Consider the following 22,743-nt stretch of genomic DNA (forward strand, 5'->3'; position numbering starts at 1 on the left):
TTTGAAAACGGAATTCCTTTGTGTTTGAGTTTGCGTTTGACGGCGTCGTTGCGTTCACAACCGCGTGACAGTGACTGTGACTAACAGAACAGAGCCTAAAAAGGCCTTTCTTTGTTGTTATGATCAACACCAACACGCTAACCTAGGTTCTGCCTTTTACTTTGTTTCTTTTCCCCCCTAATTGTCATTAATTTCTTATTTTTATTTCTTTAATTTAATCCTTCATCTTTCAAAATTTTCAAGTTTTAATTCCTATACTTTTGATTTTAATTTTGATATTTTTAAATGGTGAAGTTCGTGTCGATTTTAAATTTGGTCATTTTAATCTCTATACTTTTAAAACGTCTATTTTAGTCTCTATATTTTTAAAATCCGGCTATTTTGATTCTTTAATTTTTATTTTAGACATAATTTTAACATGATACTAATACTTACAAAATTTCTTAAAATGCAGTCTTAAATTTGTATTGTAGTGTTTTTTTTTATTTTGTAAATAAAGATTAAATTAGTAATTTTTTTATTAGTATAGGAAAAAAAAAGAACATTTTGAAAATACAAACTAAAATGAACAAAATAAGTATTTGTGAAAATACGTGGACCAAAAATAAACTAAAGTCTAAAGAGATAAATATAATATTTAAACTAAAATTTTAATATCATCTTTTGTGTATTCAATTTTTTTTTTCCAGTCAAGTACTTGCTTTCTAACAATGTTAAAATTTCACTTACTCGTAAAACAAAAAACCTACTTATTTCACAATGTTAAAATTCACTTACTAAAAAAAAAAAAAAAAAAAAACCTACTTATTTTACTAGTAACTTATTTGATGTAAAATTGCTTGCTATAGAAAATTGATTTACTAAAAATTAAAATTGGGATGAAATTGAAAAAACATTTAAATATTAAAGACCAAATTATATACTTACTCGAAATTTAAGATTATTTTACTTCTCAAAATTTTAAAATATCTATTTTCCACTCACTCAAAATTCATCTTAACCAATGTCTTCCATACATAACTTTGTCATCATATTAAGATATGTATTTCAAAACCATGTTATCCATCACTTAAACAACTAACAAGAAAAATAAAGGCAATTACTCAGAATGGTTATTTTTTACCAAAATTAAATAATCCTAAAAAAAGATTCAAACTAATATTTTTCTTTATTAAACTTTTTTTTTTTTTAAGTTTTATGGGTTAAATTACAAATTTGGTCTCAATAATCTAGGCATAGTTTCAATTTGATCCTCACCATTTTAAAATTTTCAATTTAGTTCTTATAATTTAAGCTTAATTTCAATTTGGTCCTTATGATTTTAAAAGTTTCGATATAGTCTTTATAATTTAGTTAAATCTCACAAATTGTTCATAAACTATATTTTTCTACTTGAAAAACTTACTTATTTCCAAAGTATAGAAATCATTAACTCATTGTCATGGAAAAAATGCGTTAGTATGACAATGGTAAGGTTGATTTGTGATGCTTATAAAGTAATAAGAATTAAATTGAAACTAAGCTCAAACTATAGGTACTAAATTGAAACTTTTTAAACTATAAAATCAAATTTAAAATGTGCCTAGACGGTAAGGACGAAATTTATAATTTAACCGATTTCACGTGTCTTAAAAAGTAACCATATAACTTTGGAAGCATTCAACCAATAAAGTTAAAATATGGTTTAAATTATTGAATGTGAACTTAATTCTCAGCATTTGTACTATTTTTATATAGGAAAAATGGAATAACTTTTATTCCAAAGAGGCTTGTTCATTTTCTTAAGCTCTAATTTTATATAACTATGAATGGGGAATGGAGAATGAGAATCCTTTTTTTTTTTCTCATCTCAATGTGCATCACAATTAGGTTTTTTTTCCCTTTTTCTTTTTCAATTAAGATTCTAAAATTGAACAAAACATAAGAACATTCATTCTCATCCTTCCATTTTCACTCGGAATAAATTTTATTCTAATTCCTTCTTATTCCAAAGTGTACAACATGCAGAAAAAATAACCTAATTTTTTTTATTATTCACTGTGGGAGAATTCAAACAGACCTTTATAAAAAAAAATTAATATATAATTTTTTTTGACAAATCTTATTGTTAATAGAGTCAATCTAATCATAGTTTAATTGGCTAAAATATAGAGGTCAGATATTCAAATCTCCATCCGACCTATTGTTGATAAATTAAAAGAAAAATCTTATCCTATAATTTTTTACTTGTAAAAATTTTATTCTTATTCATACTCTTGCCAAGTGGAGGTGTGTATGGGATAAAATTAAAAATGTTAAAAGATTAAGAATCAAATTTTGAGTTATTTAAAAGATTGGAAACTACTTCGTATATTTTACCTTATTGAATTCACATATATCCAAATTTGCCTATTAAGCTAGAAAGGAAAAATAAAAAATAAGAAATTGCTTATCAAATGGGTCTATTACGAAACAAGGTGCATCTACCAACAGAGTATTATCGTAAATATTTTGATAAATTCAACAATTGAGAATGCGAGAGGGGAGATTGAATCTCCAATTTTTAAAAAAGGTAGCCTAGCGGACTTTCTATCAGCTAACTAGTTACTACATAAGTTGGCGTCGAACTTTCTCCGCCAGCTTATCACCTATCAAAGAAGTTTTAGATCTAGACGCCTAGCATGATGCAGTCTACGGATTGTGAACTTATTTTCTCACATATGTTAAAATTAAAATATTAAAGAATAGAATAATTATTTTCTTCGTATAATTATTAAAATATGTCTTTTTCATTTTTCCTCCCTAACTAAGTCTTCCATCTCTTTTTTTTTTTCTCTCCATCTTTCTGTTTATTTTGCTTATTGAGAAATGTGTTAGAAAAATAGATTCTTTGTCTTTAGCCAAAAACAAAAAATAACTACAAAACTAAGATCATGTATATTCTATTTTTTAGAATCAAAATATAATTTGAAATAAGAATTTACCTTTTAATTAAATATTTGTCATTTGTTACATGAACGTCATACTTTGAATGAGTAATTTTCGCTGTTTGATCAAATTAATAGACTAACGTAATGTACAATATATATTGGATAATATAAATTTATATTTATAAGGTTAATTCTAGAATTTCCATAATCCCTATAAGAATAATATGCATGTATCTATTCAATCGGTAATTTTTTTTTTATGTTGTTCATGAACTCATAATTTTAGATCACTTGATATGTCCCTTAAACGATATTAATTAACATTATTGTACTTTACATGATTTTTGGATATTGCTTTAACTAAATTAATTCCAACAAAAAATAAATAATATCTATGGGCAATCGAACAAAGAAGGAAGGGAGACCATGTTCCCCTTTAATTTTTCTTAAACTAAAAATGACGTATACGAAAGAATTAAGAATGGAAGAATTACCTTATGTTGGCAACATTTTAGTGAAGTTAAGAATAGGTTGAGTAGTTAAATATGTTAGCTTTTTAGAATTTAAGGATATCATGAAGTAAAAATGTAAAAGTTTAACCGTCCTAAAGAAAACTTTCAACTTTGCGTTTGTTCACACATTCGACATTTGATTCCTTTAGGAATAAGAGGTTATGATTTAAATTAAATTAGAGAAAACTTAAAGTAGATAACAATATGAGAAATTTAGATCATAAATATCAAAACCATGATGTTAAAAAATATTTAATTGGAATTCATGGAAAAGGTAGGTTAACCTAAACTATATGGCTAAGTCTCCAAATGAAAGAGTTTTTCAACTTTGGAAGAATCTTAATGCAATCCTTAGTTTGGTTATAATGATAAGTAAATCCTATTTGTAATAATAATCTTAAATGTTTTAGAACTACAAGTCACTTAATCAACACTCAACATTGTTGTTGATTTTGTTCATATGATTCACAAACCCTTTTTATGCAACAAAGTAGATTTTACCATTATTGCTAATATTAGATTACTATGTTAAGACATTTCTTAATTTCCAAGTTCTTTCTTCTCCTCTAAAAAAATGGTTAATTAGTTTATTCATTTTCAAGAACATTTATGACTTTATTAACATCAATAGGAATTTATGATAAATGGTATAATTTAATATTATATTTACATAAATATTGAATTAATTCTTTGGCTTTCTATCACTATAACCAACGCTCTTTAATTATTGAGTTCTATTAATTCAAGTATAATAACTCAATAAATAGTAAAGCGCCTATTACTATTGTAAAGGTCGATGGTTCAATTTCAATTTCTACAGAAAAAATAATTATTGAGTTCTATTTGATAAAACATTAATATTCAAATGAATATCATTTTAAGCCAATACGAGCCTATCTCAACAGCCTCTGAAATCGAATATTAAAATGTACGGACCCGTTCTGTGTAATGGGCCGGCCCAAATGACCAATGAGGCTTTCTAATACAGATACAGATACAGAAGGTAAAAACTCCCGATCGGAGTAATCTGCTTTCTTTCTTCCTTTATTTAAATTTTAGACTTCTTCCAACTGTGACAAATAAGAACTTCTTGCGGGGCTTAAAAATGGTGTTTTTAATTAGGTTGGAAGAGGGAGAGAGAGATGAGAGGAGTCTAGGGAAGATGAGTTCTCTTCTCTCTTTTTTCAATAATAAGGGTCAGGATGATAGAGCAAAGATTATTTTATTTGACTTGTTGTGAATACGTTACCAAATAGAGTAAAAATATATATTATGTATTGTTGATGCAGGATTCTGTTGAGCTATTAAAGGTCGGCCGCGTGGTAATTAACAATCTAATACGTCATTTAGGGTTGATTTCTAACGGAAATTACACTCTTGTGCAGAAAAATTCTGATTGCCAAACGCACGTTTTGGTGTGATTTGAAGCTATGAAGGTTGTCAATTCAACAACTAACCAACCAAAACGTGTTTGAAATGGATGGCTCTCCACAAAATTCTCAACTTCCTAACCACCTTGAAGTCCCTATAAACTCAGCAGCTCATTCTTTTCATTGAGCGGAGTGATCATTTTTCTTTAGACATTCCTTCTCAGCTTATTTACGTTTTCTCTTTTAGTCTTTGAGTTGTTATTGTTTTAAACCTTGCTTATTTCTAGTTCACCCTTTAATTCTAATTTGTTAGTCTTGAATTGTAAGCTTTAATTTTGTTTAATTAAAATTTCAGCAAGTTCTTTGTTACTCATATCTCTCTCTTCCTCATTACGAAGTTGGAATCACTCAACCTTGAGGAATCGACCGAGTACTGCTATCTCGAAAGAGAACGGGTTAGGGTTATCCGGGTTACAACTCCACCATTTCCAGCTTGTTTTAATTCTACTATCTTTTAATCATGTTTTTTACTTCCATTGACGTTCAATTCTGTTTTTCCTTTATTAGCATGAGCTAAACCCGGTTATGAATAGTTAGTTAAAGTTTTTAAAATCCAACAAGGCAAAAGGCGTTTTTCTCGTCTTTTATCACTTCAAGTTGTTTCCATAAGTTAAAACTTAATTTGGCCAATGAATGTTTTAACCCAGCATCAATACTGAAAGAGTTGATACTTTTTCACAACTTTACTGATTTAACTTTAGAGAGAAATACTTTAGACATAAAGATTTCGCTCAGTAGCCTAGACATAGGACCTCGACCTAAGGTTACGGTTGGTTTTTATTAAATTAAGTTTTTTTTTTTAATAGACATATTATAAATGGACTTAAACCTTCAAAATTACTTAGACATAAGAAGATGACGAAGTAAAATTGAATAAAATTTATGAGAGGCCTCTGGCGCCTAGTTGAAAAAAGTTTGTGTACTTTTAGCTAATCTGAAGTAACTAGGCTGAGTTTATTGCATTGAGTTTTTAAATATGAAAACCAACATTATCCTTATTATTTGTCACCCCAAATTCAATTACAAAGTCACCAATCATTAACATTTCCTATAAAAATACTTCATTTGTCCCTGAGGATCAATACTCGAAATACTCGTTCTGTTCACTACTTGTGACGGGTGTGCACTTGCGCTCTCATTTATTTTGCACCAAAATCCCAAATAATCAGTTTAGTATAATACGAAACGATTATTATAGAACAACTAATGTGAATTCATTAGTTTACACTATACACTAATTAATTGACATATTTTTGTCGACCTTAGTTCAATTGGTTAAGAAAGACATCAATCTTCAACCAAAAGTTGTGAGTTCAAATTCCTACTCCACCTTTTGTACTAAAAATAATTGATATATTTTTAGCCACTTGAAAGATAATTAAAGAAAATTCCAAGGAAAAATTAAGTGAAACTTTTTAAACACTAATCAACTGTAACTGTTAAAAAAATATGTAAATCTACATTTAGGTACTAAAAAGAAAAAGAAACATATATTTAATCTAAAACTTTAATCAATAAATAAATATTTTGATGTAAACTATCTAAAAAATTGGAAACACCTACCCCTCCAATGATTAATTACTTTTTTCATCGTTCTAGTTCAAACATCTATTTTGATTCTTATACTTTACCAATTTAATCTTTATTGGTAAAACTTTAACTATACTATACAAAAATCTTTGATATGAATTGATGAATACATCTCAAAAGAATTAGTAAATAAAATTTTGAACTTGAAATAAATGAGATAAAATAAAAAAGATGAATGGACCTCATTTCTCAAATACACGAGTTAAAATGAACGACTAAAATAAATATTTTAAAACCACTTTATTTAAGAAGTCTTGGAGTTTTTTTTTTTTTTTTTGTGTGAATTTTGGTAATTTCCAGTGGAAAAGAGAGAGGGAGAGAAAGATGCTTAACAAGTAACAACTGTCAAATTTTGTTCTCTTCTTTTTTTTTTTTTTTCCTTCTCTGAGATAGTCAAACATTTCTGAGACTGTCACAATATTTCTGGCCTGGCCATATTAAATGGACAGATGAGAGAAATTTTTTAGTCTATTTACACAGCAACAATGGCAGTGATGAAAACCAAAAAAAAAAAAAAAAAAACATAAACTGGTTTTGCAATAATGTGATGTCAGAGCTCTATCAGTTCAGGGATGAGCTTCAAAAGAAATGAAAGCTCCCTCTCCGAGAACTGAGGCTGTTGTTTTTTGCCCTTTCCTCCTCCTTCCTCCTCCCCCTTCCCTTCTTCTCCGCCGCCGGCCACCGTCGCCGCCGCCGGCTTCATCATATCCGCCATGGCCTCTGTGATTTCTTCCACAAGATCCACTATCACTCCCTCCACTCCCATCAGATGTTGCATATACACCGCCTCTGCCACATTGCTGCACATTCATTCATCAGACAATTAATCGGAAACTTGAACCATTTCATCAGGCATTTTAATCTCCCACAAGGGTTCTCAAGAACATCAAAAGATTTCCCAGAAACTTGAACCAATTCGTAAGAATTAATGGCATGTTAATCCAGAGACTTACTTTAGTTTTCCATATGTCAAGAGGGAGAGTTCCGAGTCTCTGATCTTCTTGACAGTCCCAGGATTTCTGAAAATTCCTTTGACTTCGGATACTATCCCTTGCAATCCTCCTTCCATGCAAACTTTCAGAGCTTCCTCCAAAGAATTCCTCCTTACATCATGGTACAGTTCGGTTCCCCCGTTTGTCAAGAAGAACACCTTCAATTAGATGCACAAATTGTGTTTTTAGCAAGCTAAATCAAAACCAATCCCCTATATTATGGGGGCATTAAGCAGCTGAAAGAAATATTAAAGCCAAAACTATGGCCAAATTAGTTTAGTTTCAACAGGAAATCAAGGAAATCTAAAGAACTCACCGGATATGTGGCCTGCAACTTTCGGACAAGCAATGCTGCATCTGGTTGGAAGGTCGAGAAAATGATGGGTCTCTCATTGGCATTCTCAAACACCACCTGTTATGGATCATCAACAAGGCAAAAGCTAAGTTTCAAATAAGAAATCAAATTAATGGTCAGAAGACACAGAGAATTCCCCCATCCCCACCTGTAATATAGCCTGAAGAACTCGGGTAAGATAACTATGATCATACACAATGTGATCGTCAAACTTCAACTCAATATTGAAGCCTAAAGAAGGCTCCACTTTCTGAAAAGCTTGTTCCAGAGTGCAGAGGGTGTCGTCTGTTTCAACATTCCAGTGGACAATTTTCCCATCTTTAGTTTTCCTAAGCAAGCAATTTCCTTCCTTCTGAGGGTCTTGTTGAGGACCATAGACAAGGAATTCCGCCAGGGATAACTCTGTGACTCTTTTCTCAAAGATAGTGCCCTGAAATCCCAGATCAGATCCATACCCACAAGGCTTAGCAAGAACAGAAACAGACTCACAATCACAAGAACATCTAACACAAATTTGTAATGAAAAAAAAAAAAAAAGAGGGATAAAGATGAGGTTACGTACGTTGTTTACAGAGAGAATAAAGTTGTCGTGAAATATGATTGGGCAGTTGTCTCTCGTCACCTACAAAAATCACCACAATTTTTTTTTCACTTTCCTGATTCAACCTCTCCTTACTTCAATTGTCCATTGAAATTAAGAAAAAAAAAAGAAAAAAGAGAAACAAAAGCAAGCATATGATCAGTATCCCTTTGTAATTTGACTATGGAAATGTAAAAATAATCGAAATCCAATGGCATACAGCAGCTCCTTCGACGGAATAAGAACAAGAACGAGAAAATTAGGGGGGAAAAAGAAAGAGAAAGAGAGAGAGATTAGAGCAGTAATTGGATAGGATTAATTTGTTGATTATTAAAATTAAAATCCTAAATCAAAGATAAGAGAAGATCGGTGGATGTCCCACAAAGTCCGAAAAAGGTAAAATACAAATCCCGGCCCCCACCCGGCGGAAGCGCGCCGCATACGACAAGATCGAAGACTAGCGGCAAGCGTGTTACCGTACAGATTCATGGCAACTCTAAACAAGAAACAAGAATCAAGAGATCGAAACCCAACCTGAACGTCGAATTCAACGAAATCGATGGGGAATTTAGCGGCGGCGTTGAACGACAAGATCGAATTCTCTTTAATGGCCCTCATTCTCCTATCTGAAGATTGCAACGCATTCATCCCGCTCCCTCTATGCCCTATCACCAAGAACTTCGAGGCTCTAAATGCATTCCGTCCCAATTCCACACCTGCCAGGCCCAACCGAAACCCCATTCCGATAAAAATCAAGATTCACCCTACGATCAAGCCAGAGAAAGCAAAGATTCGACGAAGAGCGACGAAATTACCTTTGGAGAAGCGATTTGAGTAGAGCGCCAGAGAGGCATTCTCCGGCACCTGGTCGAGGTGAGGAACGTCGGAGACATGGACGGCCTTGAGAGCCATTAAGAGAGAGAGAAAGCGAGAGCGAGAGAGAGAGAGAGGCGAAAACGAGTTGGGGGGTTTAGGCGCGAGGCCTTGGATCAGAGCTTCAGAAGATTTCGGCTATGGCGGAAGAACATGGAGAAATGAGGTATTTATGGAGAAGAAGAGGAACGTTGGTGGAAGCTGCAACGAAAACGAATCTCCTTCAAGAATATTCCTCTTTTTTTTAATTACATTATTATATGCTCATTGGATATTCCTCCTCTAAACATATAAGTTTTAAGAGTATAGCATCAAAATTATTATTTATGAACATCGAGTGATGATATGTTAGTACTCTTTAATGAGTCATAAGTTTGAATATCTTTTGTCGATGTAAACATGGTTCAATTAGTCAATACATTACTTATGTAAAATTTGGAGGTTCAAATTTCTGCTTTCATTGTTAAATATTTGTCATTATATTTGTGACGTAATATTTTAGTATTTTAGATAATATATGATTAGACTGTAATTGTTAAAAGAAAAGTATAATTGTTGGTAATTGGTTCTTATTTGTCCAAATTTGTAACTCATCTAACTAACTAAACTAGATTAGTTAAATTTTGATTAGTTTGTCTTGATGACAGAGACCAAGGATAAGTATAATATTTAATAACCAAAAAAATGTTAAATTTCAAATTTCAGTTTTAAATATTTTAGTTTAATCCTTAATATTTGGATTTTGTTTCAAATTGGTCCATGTAACTTTAAATATTTCAATTTGGTCTACTAAATCTCACAAATATACTTAAACCATAGTTCTTTCCTTATAACTCTTTTTTTCTTTACTAACCCATCATAAACTCCGACTAATATAAACTATTTACCTTAAAAACAAAAATCACGTATTCAATGTCGAGATTTGATTAAATTATAACTATCAAATTGAAACTATATATAAATTATCGAATATAAATTCATAATTAATTTCAATTAAATTACAAATTTAGTCTGCATTTAATAAATTTTTTAACTTCGTAAAACTCCATCATAATAAAAATCAAATTATTATTATTATTATTATATATATATTTATATATATCCAAAATACATTAACCAAAATTTGAATAAATTTTGAGAATTTGGTATTTTTGAGGTGGTGGATATTCATTGATTGGAGGTAGGTAGTAGAGAGAAAAAGGGTGAGGTGTTGCCACGTCGGACATGATCCGAATTCCAAACCGAACGACGGTTTTTATTTGAAAAAAAAATTCGGAAATAATAATAACGATAATAAAACGTGTACAGTACACAAAATAAATAAATAAATAAATAAAACGTGTACAGCAAGGATCCAGCGGCCACTTTCTTTATTACTATTTTTTTTTTCATTTTTGGTTTTTTGTTTGAAACTTATTATTCTCCTTCTACAATATATTATCTTTCCACGTCATAATTAAATAAAACCAACGTGGCCTCTGCTCAATTATCATTCCTCCTGCCTGTTTCTGATTCTGTCGCTGCCCTCTTTATTTCTATGATTCCAATTGGATTTTGTTTTATAGTTTTTTTCGGTTAAAAATCACTTTTCGGCAATGCTTTGATTGAAATAGCAATTTAGCCCATGAAATATTAGTTTATAACGATTTAATCCATGTACTTTTAAATTCATAACAGTTTAGTCCTTCGACTTTAGTATATAACGACTCCGTCCCTGTAGTTTAAAATTTGTAACGATTTAGTTTTTATTGTAAAAAAAATGTATTGAGATTTAATGGGATTTATTTTATGTGTAGATTGATAAAATGATAATGGACCAAATGTGTTTATAAATTATAAATCCTAAATTTTTACCTATAATATGATGAGATTTTTTTACTGTATGAATTAAATTGTAAAAAAATTTGAATTAGGATGACTAAATTATTACCCACTCAAGTTTATGGATTAAATTATTGTCAATTTGAAAGTATAAAGACTAAACCGCTATTTCAATGAAAATATAGAACCAAGAGTATTTTTTAACCTTGGTTTCTTATATTTTTTCCTCAACAACTTTGAAACGATTTGGGAACATGCGGAAGAAAATGAGCTCTTCTTTTTTTTCTAAATTATCTTCTCTACTTTGTATGAATTTTATAATGTGTTAATATATATAATATTTTTGTAATGACAATAGGAATTTTAAACTTTGTAGGTAGAAAATAGAGTGATTAGATATAAAATTACAATTAACTTCAGCATAGTTGAATAGTTAAAGTAATAAAGTATGTTTAGATCAAAGGTTTTAATCTCCATCCCGATAATTTAAAAAATATATATATACAAAAAGAATTAGTTTATAGAGGGTGGAGCTAGAATAATTGTGATATATGTCATCGGTGATCTTGATCAATGATTGACTTTAAAAAATTAATAAAAAAAAACTAATTGATCTATTTCTACCGAGAGAATTGTTGGTAAACTACTTAAATATGAGGGAAACAATAATTTCATCCCACCCAATTATTTCTCGGAGAGGCACTTGCCTTAACTACATGACATGCTCATTCCATCTAGCTCTTTTAAGGAAAAATATACACTTGATGATGTGTTGTCCAACGTAGCTCGAGGCACACTAAACTAGTCACATCTAGTACGTTCACCTTACTTTATAATATCGTAAGTTTCTTACCAATAGGTGACACATGTCATATGATTTGTGAAAACATCAATTAATATGGTGCTGGTAGAATGTGACGTTCCCATTTACAAAATTTTATTATTTGATTTATAGCTTCCATAAAAAGAATCTATTCTATCTACCATTTATGATCTCAAAAAAAGAAAAAAAGAGAGGAAAAAAAGGAAGAATAACTTTCGACTCGAAACAACTAGTTATATTCGTGAGTGAGTGAATTAGCTTGCACACACTAAGCCTAATTTCGTAAAACAGTTCCCTAATCGTACGAAATTACATTCTTCTCAACCCTCTAAATAAGAAGGTAAGAAGTATGATACGAAATAGAGGGCAACACAACATTAGGGTTGTCCCCTTCATTCGGGCTGGCTTTTTGAAAGAGGAGACAATTTTGAAGAATGGAAGGCAACAAACCAGCCAGCCATTGTTGTCTGCTCCAACTTCCAAGCTCACTATCTCACAGATAAAATAAAAATTTGATATTTCAGTGTGGTAATGAAGAGAAACTGCTAATTTAGCACACTAATTTCACAAATGCATTACAATTGGCTAGCTGATTCCACAAATGTAGTAGAGAAGAAAAATCAGAACTGGAGAAAAACTCACTCGTACAATAACACACACCCAAATCAACATTTACATCTGCCAAATCAAGTTCCCCCTCCCCCTCTCCCTCTCCCTCTCTCTCTCTCTCTCTCGCCTGTCCTGCATATTTGCACATAATTTTAATGTGGAAGCTGAATCGAATCACAAACCCTCAAACCTCAACAAATCCCACTTCAAACCCATAAAATTAGACTCTAAAATTCGTTTCTCTTCAAGCATTTTTCTTTTTATAACCTCTAAATCTGTTTGCAAGTTTTATCAATGATCACGTGTTTCTCGGTTGTCGACTGTCAAGTTGCCACTGCCGCTGCTCCCTGCCACGCGGTTTTCGCCAGCCCTGGCTGCCAAGGCGACGACTTCAGGCGACATGTCCCAGCTTCCGCTTTTCCTTCCCCAACTGGAACGCCTAGGATGTAATCCGCCGCGTTCTCCAGCTTCTTCCACTGCAGTCCTTATATCTGGAGATGCTTCACCAAGTTCACCTTCTTTTACATTCAACCGCTCGCTGATCTGAGGTTGCCCGTCAAACGGATCCGCTCCAGAATTCATGTCTCCCCATACTGTTTTCCTGCCCATTTCTATGTCCTCCACCCCTTTGCCTACATTCGGACTCATAAAACCGCCACTTCCTAGACGAGTGGGAGGTAAAACGGGCTCTTTCGGCACAGTTGCTCTGAAATTGTTCTTGGATGCAGGAATGCTGGAGCAAAAGATTTCCCTAAAGTTGTCCAACACTCCCTTATTATATGGGTTGGCTCTACGATCGTAACGATATCTAAAATTCTCATAGGTAGTCTGCAAAAGCAGCTCAAATTGGTCAAGAATCGGATAAAGTAATCAATTGATGAGCTCTAGAAAGTTTGTTTAGAAGTTGCAGATGATGCTCACCTGGTTTGTGCTGACAAGATATAAATGGAAGGCAGTAAGGCCACCTACGAACCACATTGAGATGAAAGTATAAATGATTAGCACGATGGAGGCTGGAGTCTTAATCATTGCTTTCCAGATGGATGTATCCTCTGCTGACATAATCCTCCTGATGTAGACCCAGCAGAATGAGAAAACGTATATGCAAAGAAGTGTTGTTGAGAAGACGAACATGAAGAAGAACCGATAGTTTCTCTGCATCAAATGTAAAATGTTGAGTCATATAAATAAGCAGAAGCAGTTCAAGAAAAAACTCACAAGCTAAACTAAATGTGAGAGACTGAGAGTAACAGATTAAAAATAGAGATCTCAACAAGACATTGACAAGATGAACCTAAAAATAAGGTTTTGAAGAAATGAACTCTTACCAGACCAATACACTGCCCAACCCAAGGACAATGATGGTCAAATCTTTCCACGCAGTTATTGCAAATTGAACAGTGTGAGCAGCGAGGAGGCCTATAAAGCATGCAAGTGTCACAATACTTGATTTTAACAGTGATTCCATTGACCTCTACTTCCTTGATACGAGGCAATCGTAATTGGGGAGTTTGTGCAGACCCAGTATCAACACTCCCTTCATAGGCTTCAGGTTCGGGTGGGTGTGCGTTCCGAGGAATTATTCCAGGATCTCTTCCTGAGGTAAGCAGCAGTAGGACTAAAATCTGAAACAAAACATATCATTATAATATCATAACCTCAATAAAACAACATATCCAGAGCAGAGCAAATACCAACAACAGTAATAGTACTTGCTATTTTTGGTTGAAGTGCCCAACACTCACCATGTTCAAAAATGTCGATTGTAATAATTACTTTAGAAACTGAGAAAATAACTCGACCATTGAACTTCAGTAGGTAAGAAGGAATGATCAAATATCATACATGCTATACAGTTCTAACATTCATCACATTTTCAGCATAAATTAATCTAAAGTTTCATTCAAGTGGCCAAACTTGTAGGAGAGTTATAGGCCGCTCTAATACTCCAGCTTACTACCCTCTCCTTATTCAGAAAATGGACATGTAAAAGCTCCATAAGATCAACAGATGGTTATCCCAATAACAAATACCACAGCCAAGATGGGCAATCTTAGTTGGACATTCCATTCAAGCTTTAAGAATTGAAAGGATTGCTAGGAGAATTTAAATCATGGAAACGATTATTTGAATTGGCAGAAAATTCTATTGTTATACTTCCTCTGTCTGAGTCAATTGAGATGTATGCCCCAAAATAAGTGTAAAATCCTCAATAATATGGAGACAGATGGTATCACAACTTATACGAAGCTATTACTTAAGCAAATAAATGTATATTGCATACAAAGTATTCCAAAATTAAATTCACATGTAATCAATATGATGCACGTCGACTGAATAGAGATTAATATTATGGTGAAACGTAGTGCTTCGCTTTTATATGGAGTTAGAAAGATGGAACTCACGAAGACTGTAAATACAACAGCAACAACCATTATCGATATTCCCCAATCACCAGAAAAGTCGTCCATCAGTTTCTTGGCAACAAATACACAGAAAATGGAAACAGGAGCAACAATAAGAAATATTGTCAGCACCAATGACCTAACATCTGGTCCAAAAATGAACCTTCCTTGGAGGAAAAAAATCTGCAGGAGAAACAGGAATGGACTATTAAATAAATCAGAACAGTATAAATGCAATTCCAATAACCCACACTGATCATTAAAATGTCAAAGAAGATGAAAAGATATGCATAGTCAATGAGTTATCTTATCACTAATCTATCATGAACGATATCTACTTCATGGTGAAAATAATGAATGCAAGTCATAGAATTAGGAAAGTAATACTTGCACTTTGTGACTACAGAAAAAGGGGACTTCCAGTCTCTTTGTTTATACGATAACAGGCTTACTTTGCAATATATATCAAACTATCCATATTTACAAGGTTGAAAGACGACTACTCCTACCTTTTCACCACATGTACTTTAGATTTATAGAAATGAGCTGATACTCAGCATACTTTCTTGCACACATACAACCACCAGAATTATGTAATTAGATGAGGAAGAAATCCCCAGAGCGGCAATTATGCAACTGGGCATGGTATGTGTTTTCAAATTGCCTTCTGTTTGCAGCTAGATTTCTTATATTCAATTCCCTTTGTATTTGCAGTTAGATTTCATCTTCGTAATTGTATTTATCATACCCAAAAGAAACAAAAAAAGAAATTAGTAACTAGGTGTGGTTCTGTAAAGTCTCTAAAAGTTAATGAAGGCAAAAGAAAGACTCAGTGTATAACTTTGAACATCCCTCAGAATTTCGCTAACAAGGAACCTATTAAGCTAAAAATAAAGCACAAAAATGAAATAAAACCACGAAATTGACGAGTAATCAAAAGGAAAAAAAGACAAAATTAGGACTTACATTGCTTCCTTTCCAAGCTTGGTAGACTCGTAAATCAGTAGAACCGCTGGAGGATCCGGAAAGCGGATCAGATCGCTGCGGTGGAGGTACCACATACATCTCTCTCTCTTCCTCTCGTTAATCTTATGAACTCTATTACAGAAATCTCCCAACTCCCTCAGCTGAATGGAGATCCTACAAATAGACTAAAAACGAACCGCGCATCAGATCAAAGAAACAAGGAGAAATAAGGAGCTGGACTACTCCCGGGGGTCCGGCAGCCGCCCCGAAGTCTCCGGCTGCCGGAAGCCGGCACATACAGAAGCAAATCGGAAAAAGCCCTTACCCGTGAGGTTTCCGGCGGGCTGAGAGGCGCTTAATCGGAGTACGGCGGAGGGGTTTGGAGATTGAAATCAAGGGTTTCTATTTCGCTCTAATTTTCTCCTGCTATGGCCTGCTTTTTGGTGGGGGAGAAGAAGCGGAGGAGAGAGAGAGAGAGGGGGGGAAAATCGTACCAAGTGATTACTTTACAGTGCGAAATGGCGACGTGGCGAATTATAATTGGATAGTGTAAAGTTAGACCGGTTGCGTTGGCGAATCGGGTTGGTTCCGGATCGGGTGGAGATGAACCGGAGCCGGAGCTAAAATTCCACCCATGTGGGGTGTCTTGAATTGAACAAGTCAGTGCTTTCAAATAACATTTCTTTTTTCCCCTTTTTCCATATGCAGCTAATAAACTTCTCCAACTGCGCCGCATTTAATATTTAATTATTAATAAAAATACTTTTTCTTTTTTCTTTTATTATTATATCTTTTTTTCGCAAAACAAACAACAATAATAATAATAATAACAACAATAATTCATACTTTTTCGCCTTTTGGACTCGTTACAATTTACATCTCCAAACTGTCTTGTTTTAGTATTTCGACTTGCAAATATTTTGTTTTAATCTCTGAATAGTAAATTTAGCGAAAAAAATATATATATTTAAATTTTTAACATTAAATTTTCATTAATATTTTGATTCTATTTCTAAAATGTTATATACGAAGCATAAATAATGGTTAATGTATTAGTAACTTTTTATCTAAGTCGATGGTTAATTTAGAGACAAAATATTAACTAAGGTAGATTTTCTTTTGTCTATGTAGTTTATGAATGGTTGTGACGAATATTTAAGTCATGTGAATGAATATATTAGTATGACGTGCCTAAATTTGAATCATAGTTAGGAAGGAGGTTCATCTATTACATTTAATTGACGTGATTTTACTCCTGGTTTGTTTTTCTAGGGTTTTATTTGTCATTTTGACGACGAATTATACATTTAGAGGATACGAAATTCTAACATCTATATCAACTATTGATATCATATCAATAGATATGTGAAAGGTGGTATTTTATCCGTAACATCTAGTATCAGAGTCTGCTATCCGACATACAATATGCTCATAGAAGATCGTACGTTTATTTGTAACATATATTTCATAGTAAAGAAACTTAACCTTAATATATATGTATTTTTTAATTACGGTAGCCAAAAAGTTGGAGGGAATACAAGTGCTTCATTTTGGTAAAAGTCAACGGTCAACAGTTCAAAGGAATGTCCATCCCATTTTAATTAATCATAATTAGTTTCAGAAACTATTAGATAACAACAAAAAATGATGTTTAACAATTATATAAATACTAGTCACTCTTCTTATTGGTTATTTTTTTAAAATTAAAATATCAACTTAGTCTTTTTTTTTTCTAATCGAAGTCAATTTAAGCCATATGACTTTGGATTATAGTTTCAGATGGTTAAATATGGTCTCTACAGTTTTACCTATATTTTATTTGTTTCTAAATACAATTGCGCAGAATTATTAAGAAATATTGTCAGCTTGAGTATAGTTTAATAGGTTAAGGTATCTATATCGACCAAATGGTCATGAGTTCATCCCCCACCTCCCATATTGTATTAAAAAAAAGTGTTAATTCATTTTGTGCTAATCTAAGCCTAATTCAATCGATCAATGTATAAATCTTCGATCAAAAGGTTGTGAGTTCGAACTTCACCCCACATATTATTCTACTTAAAAAAACTTGTCATTGTCGTGTATAAGGGTGTTCAAAAAACCTGACGAACGCAACTCAAACCGTCGATGAAGCATTGAGTTGGGTTTGGTTGTGATTTTCCAACCCCGATCGGGTTGGGTCGGGTCTCGAGTTCAACCTTTAAAAAATCGGTTCAACCCAACCTAACCCGAAGTTATGCATATATGTTTATTTTTTTAATTATATATATAATGATACTTTTATCTTCAATGTCAACCGTCCATTTAGTGTTAATCATTGCCCTTCCTTTTGTATCTTAATCTCAACGGTCCATTAAATTTTAATCCTAACTCCTCATCGCCGCCGTGATAATTAAAAACACACACACAAACCGACGACCCAAAATTGGTTGGGTTGACCATTTCATTCAACCCCGATAGTTCCTATACATGGTCAACCCGAAAATTCAGATTAGTCCCAAAACCTCTCCTAACTCGACCCAACTCAATCCGTACACACCCGTAATCTAATTCGACCCAACCCAACACATACACAGAAACAAGTCAAAGGGTAATAATTGGAGTGCTTTGTGAGATTTTTGAATTAAAACATTTAAACCATTAAAATAAATTTGAAATTATACTCGAAATCTAAACCTTTAAAATTTCAAACCAACTACCCTAAATCAATAATTTTTTTTTGTTTGCTCTTTTAATTAATTTAAACGCATTATGAAACAAACGTAAAAAATTATTTAAGACTATTGACTAACGTTTACTAAGTGGCATTTTACGAAATAATTAATTCTAAAAAATAACAAATACGGCTATGATTATATGATATGTGTAGATCAAGCACTTGATCATTAACAACTCCAAATTATTCAATTTGCCCAAGTCCAAGTTTGACGGGGGCTCCTTTTATATTATTTACTGTCTCTATTTCTTATTTTTCATTTCTTTTCCATTTTTTTTGTTAAATTATCATTGATAACCACACCTCTTCTGTGGATTCCTACAAATGGATTAAAAACAATTCTTAAATGAAATATTCAACTTCAGTGATAAATCTTAAAAGAAATGTTACTCCAAAGATAAATCTTAAAAAAAAAAATTCAGATATCCCTCGTGAATGATTTGGAAGATCCAAAACAAAAAATAAAGATATTTACTAGCCATACATATATATATATATTTTGAAAGGACTAGCAACAACATAATAATGACAAGTTCAAGTATGTTTTAATTTTAATTGATTATTAGTTGACCTTGTTTTCAATTAATATATTGACTTTCAAGGTAAATGACTTATTAAAGTTTAGCGTGTTGAATGCACACAATTATTGAATTTTCACAAAGGTAAAATTTGACTTTTCTCCAATTTCAAGCCGCCATTTCGCCAAGGCCCAAATGAAAGCCCAAACCATAACTGTGGGCTCATTGGGCTCAAGTAGGCTCCTAAAGCCCTCACTTTTTTCTTTTCTAATTTCATTTTAGCCCCCAATTTTTAAATTTATTTCATTTTACCTTTTAAATCGTGAGATTTTAAAAAATAATTATTGAACCTTAAAATTTTAAAGTGTATATTTTATTCCTGAAAGTTTAAATAATAATCATTTTAATTTTTTTTATCCTTCACTCACTTTATATCTGACAACCTAATAATTGTCTTAGTCAACTTATGTGGTCCGCTTATGTTAACTCATTAATACACGTCTTCCAAGTCATATTATCAATTTGTTAAATAGTTAATAAGAACCATTAATGATTGCGATTTTAAACTTCATCTAGATAATTGAACAATTCATATAATAAAATGAAATAATTTGAAAGTTTAAAGAATGAAAAATAATCATTTACCTTCAAAGATCAAAACAAAATAATCCAACCAAATTGTAACTTATTTATGAAACATCAATGTTTTATAATAGTGTGATAATAGAAAATAGGGGTGGAAACGTTAATGGTTATTGGCGTATACATGTTCCAATCACCGATCAATTTTGACTTTATAAGAACCAAAAAAATATACATTAAATAAATATATATATTTAAATACTATATTGGTCCCTATAATCTTAAAGTGTCTATTTTTGTCAATGTATTTTCAATTTGAATTTATATACTTTTAAAAAATTATCATTTTGATTTTGTTCATATTTATTTTTATCTCATTTATCTCGATAAAAATTTTAACATAACAATTCACTCACTAAACTATTCAAAATAAAATTAAAAATGTGTATTCGAAGATTTCTATTATATTCCTTAGTCCTAAAGTAGTGCATTAACCGGTTGGGATATCTTCGTATCTTAACGTGTGTACAATAAAATATGGAAAAGAAGAATGGTAGAGGAGGGTAAGTTTGGAAAAGTAAAAAAGGAAACTTAGAAGCCGTCATGTCGCCAGCTTTAGTGAATGGAGTGGGTGCGTGGGACGACAACTCAAAAGGGCGGCTTCGTACGTGTCAAAAGCTGCACCCTCTATGAATCCCACCCTTTCTATTTACAGTACCTCCATTTTAAATTCATTAAACATATATTTTAATACTTAATAATTGTGATTTTTTTCAATTTAATTTCGATTATTTAATATATATTTTTAAGTTTCACTATTATTTTCTTATCTTTTTCAATCTAGTCCCTCATTGTCAATGAATATTAGTTGAAGATAAATTCATGTCTAATGTTTAGTAAATTGATAGAAATTTTGAAAAGGAAAAACGTAATAGAAAACTTGAAAATTCCATCAATTTTTAAAAAATTTTATTCTTCAAATATTCTTTTAATCATTTAATTTTTCGCTAATTCACTTAAAGCATACGTCAGGTAAATTTAATATCAGTCAATTTTAAAATTTACAAATTGGGAGAGCTTAAACTGAATTTAAATTTACATCCCCACGTTGTTTATTGAACTGGTCAAATATTTGCTCCGCAAATACCTTTGAACTTCTCTTCAGACGACGTGTCGTTTTCTTTTTTAACTTTTTTTACTGAATATTGCCAATGAAAACTGTCGTCACGCCTAAAAAGACGAGGGAACGTAATCACCTGCGCGCGAAACTCGAGAAAATATGTGCTTTTACAACACGTGGCAACTCGGCGTTGTTCTGGTCAACATCCAATGGCCATGATTCTCCGACAGTATCCAACAGCAGCGAAAATTTGACGCAGAGGATAATTTCCAGACAAAAAGGAGCGGCGGTATCGGTGTTTGAAGGCGTGGTTTGGCCCACGCTCTGTCCAATGCGTGACGGTCACTTTCAATCCCCATCGTCCAAGGATATCCGATTTAAAAATCAGCTTGGTCTTTGTAGGCTAAAAAATTTATCGCTAATTTAAACATATTTTAAAAAATTAAAGTATATATCTTCGATCAAAATATTGTAAATTTAAATCCCTGCTACTATACGTCATTTCAACACAATATTTTACTTGATAAATTTTTTAAAAATTTAACTATCGAAGTTTTAAGTTTTAACTATAGTTTTCTGCAAATTTACATCGGTTATTAAAATCCATTAAACCCACGTTGTCTTTCTTGTGACAATATGATAACATCAACCTAGGTAGGGATTGGACTAAAATCCATTAAGCTTATGGGAAGAAAGACTTATATGATATAAGAGTCTAAGACCTACTAGTACTTTGAGGATCGAAGGCCACATCTCATTTACAACATTAAGAAGGATTTGGACTCTGAACCATTAGAGTATTCAGAGCTAGGCTGAGTATCTAGAGCCGATTTGAGTTGAAGAGTTGAACATTTGAAAACTCGAAGATTTGAATGCTATGAGGCTTCAAAATTGGATCTTATCGATCTTTGTCAAACAATAAGCTAAAGAACTCTACACAAGCTAAGGGTTGAAAAACTTCAACAAGTCAAAGAACTTCATCAAGCTACAATCCTAAGAACTTCATCACCTAGTCGAAGTTCTTCAACAAGCTCAAAGTCGAAAACTTTGAAGATTCTTCAATAATTTCCGATCAAAAGGTTGTTGGGTTGAAATCTCTGCCCTCACGTGTTGTGTACTCACAAAAGACTTATTAAAATTAAAATGATGTTCATGAGAGTGCAATTGAATTTTTTTTCCCTTGAAGTTTAGGATAAACACAAAATTGAAATTAACTTTAATTTAAGAATTTATATTTACTAACACTTCTAAATTTAAATACCTGTTAAATATAATATTGAAAATTTAGGGATTAAAATTTTAATTGAACTTAGTTAACCTCGCCAACCTTTTTAAAATTTTGGGAAAAATAGTTTTTTTGTACTTGAATTTGAGATAAATTTTTCATTAGTCCTTAACTTCAAAAATCTTACTCGTTTGGTTGGTAAGATTTGAGATAAGTTTTTATCTGCATAATTAAGTTACAAATTTTTTTTTCTTGTCCATAAGATTTCAATAATGCTCCATTTTTGTTCTTTATAAAGGTAACAAAGACATCAAGTGACTTAACAAAAGGGTGATTTGATATATTTGAAATTAAATTGAAGTAAACACACATGTTATTTTAAGGATCAAAATGGAGCATTAGGTAAAATATGTAAAATTTTAAATTTTAAATACTAAATAAAAAATATATATCAAATCTTAGAGACCAAAAATGTAAAATTCTGAAACCCGAAAAGAAATAAAAACTTCCCTCAAATTTCAAAGGACAAGAAAGGTTGTTTTCTTTTTCCTTCTTCCTATTTTTATGATTTTATAATTTCTTTAAAAAAAATATGTAAATATGCATATCATAAGATAATTTGACTATTCAAAGGAAATACTATAACATGTACAAGCATCTCATCTCTGTTTAAACGTTTAAAAGGAAAAAGAAAATGTAAAACGAGAATCTCCATCC

The 22,743-nt window shown here is 31.9% G+C and overlaps 2 protein-coding genes across 2 annotated transcripts; both read right to left on the reverse strand.

The window, feature by feature from the left end:
* Nucleotides 1-6,784: 6,784 nt before the first annotated feature.
* On the reverse strand, nt 6,785-9,395 carry SRG3 (senescence-related gene 3). The gene is made up of 7 exons (XM_088128248.1): nt 9,184-9,395; nt 8,903-9,084; nt 8,351-8,410; nt 7,937-8,218; nt 7,750-7,845; nt 7,395-7,591; nt 6,785-7,241 (listed from the first exon to the last, which is right to left on the reverse strand). Exons 1-7 carry the CDS (start codon nt 9,278-9,280, stop codon nt 6,992-6,994), a joined length of 1,164 nt encoding a protein of 387 aa, XP_087984374.1. The 5' UTR covers nt 9,281-9,395; the 3' UTR covers nt 6,785-6,991.
* Nucleotides 9,396-12,417: 3,022 nt separating this feature from the next.
* LOC111023390 (DHHC-type zinc finger family protein) lies at nt 12,418-16,350 on the reverse strand. The gene is made up of 6 exons (XM_022300815.2): nt 16,191-16,350; nt 15,866-16,050; nt 14,900-15,082; nt 13,823-14,119; nt 13,416-13,649; nt 12,418-13,322 (listed from the first exon to the last, which is right to left on the reverse strand). The coding sequence occupies exons 2-6, from the start codon at nt 15,962-15,964 to the stop codon at nt 12,786-12,788; spliced, it is 1,350 nt and encodes a 449-aa protein (XP_022156507.1). The 5' UTR covers nt 15,965-16,050; nt 16,191-16,350; the 3' UTR covers nt 12,418-12,785.
* Nucleotides 16,351-22,743: the final 6,393 nt, after the last annotated feature.

The sequence above is a fragment of the Momordica charantia genome (assembly GCF_013281855.1).
Source record: "Momordica charantia cultivar OHB3-1 chromosome 8 unlocalized genomic scaffold, Mcharantia_2.0 BLBB01000008.1, whole genome shotgun sequence".
In the NCBI taxonomy this organism is placed as follows: domain Eukaryota; kingdom Viridiplantae; phylum Streptophyta; class Magnoliopsida; order Cucurbitales; family Cucurbitaceae; genus Momordica; species Momordica charantia.

Coding starts and splice junctions, on each gene's coding strand:
- LOC111023390 (XM_022300815.2), bottom strand. CDS start 15,964: ATGTATGTGGTACCTCCACCGCAGCGATCTGATCCGCTTTCCGGATCC. Junction 14,120..14,899: donor CTGTTGTATTTACAGTCTTC/GTGAGTTCCATC, acceptor GTTTTGTTTCAG/ATTTTAGTCCTACTGCTGCT. Junction 13,323..13,415: donor ATCTTGTCAGCACAAACCAG/GTGAGCATCATC, acceptor CTGCTTTTGCAG/ACTACCTATGAGAATTTTAG.
- SRG3 (XM_088128248.1), bottom strand. CDS start 9,280: ATGGCTCTCAAGGCCGTCCATGTCTCCGACGTTCCTCACCTCGACCAG. Junction 8,411..8,902: donor TCGTTGAATTCGACGTTCAG/GTTGGGTTTCGA, acceptor TGATTTTTGTAG/GTGACGAGAGACAACTGCCC. Junction 7,242..7,394: donor TTGACATATGGAAAACTAAA/GTAAGTCTCTGG, acceptor ATGAATGTGCAG/CAATGTGGCAGAGGCGGTGT.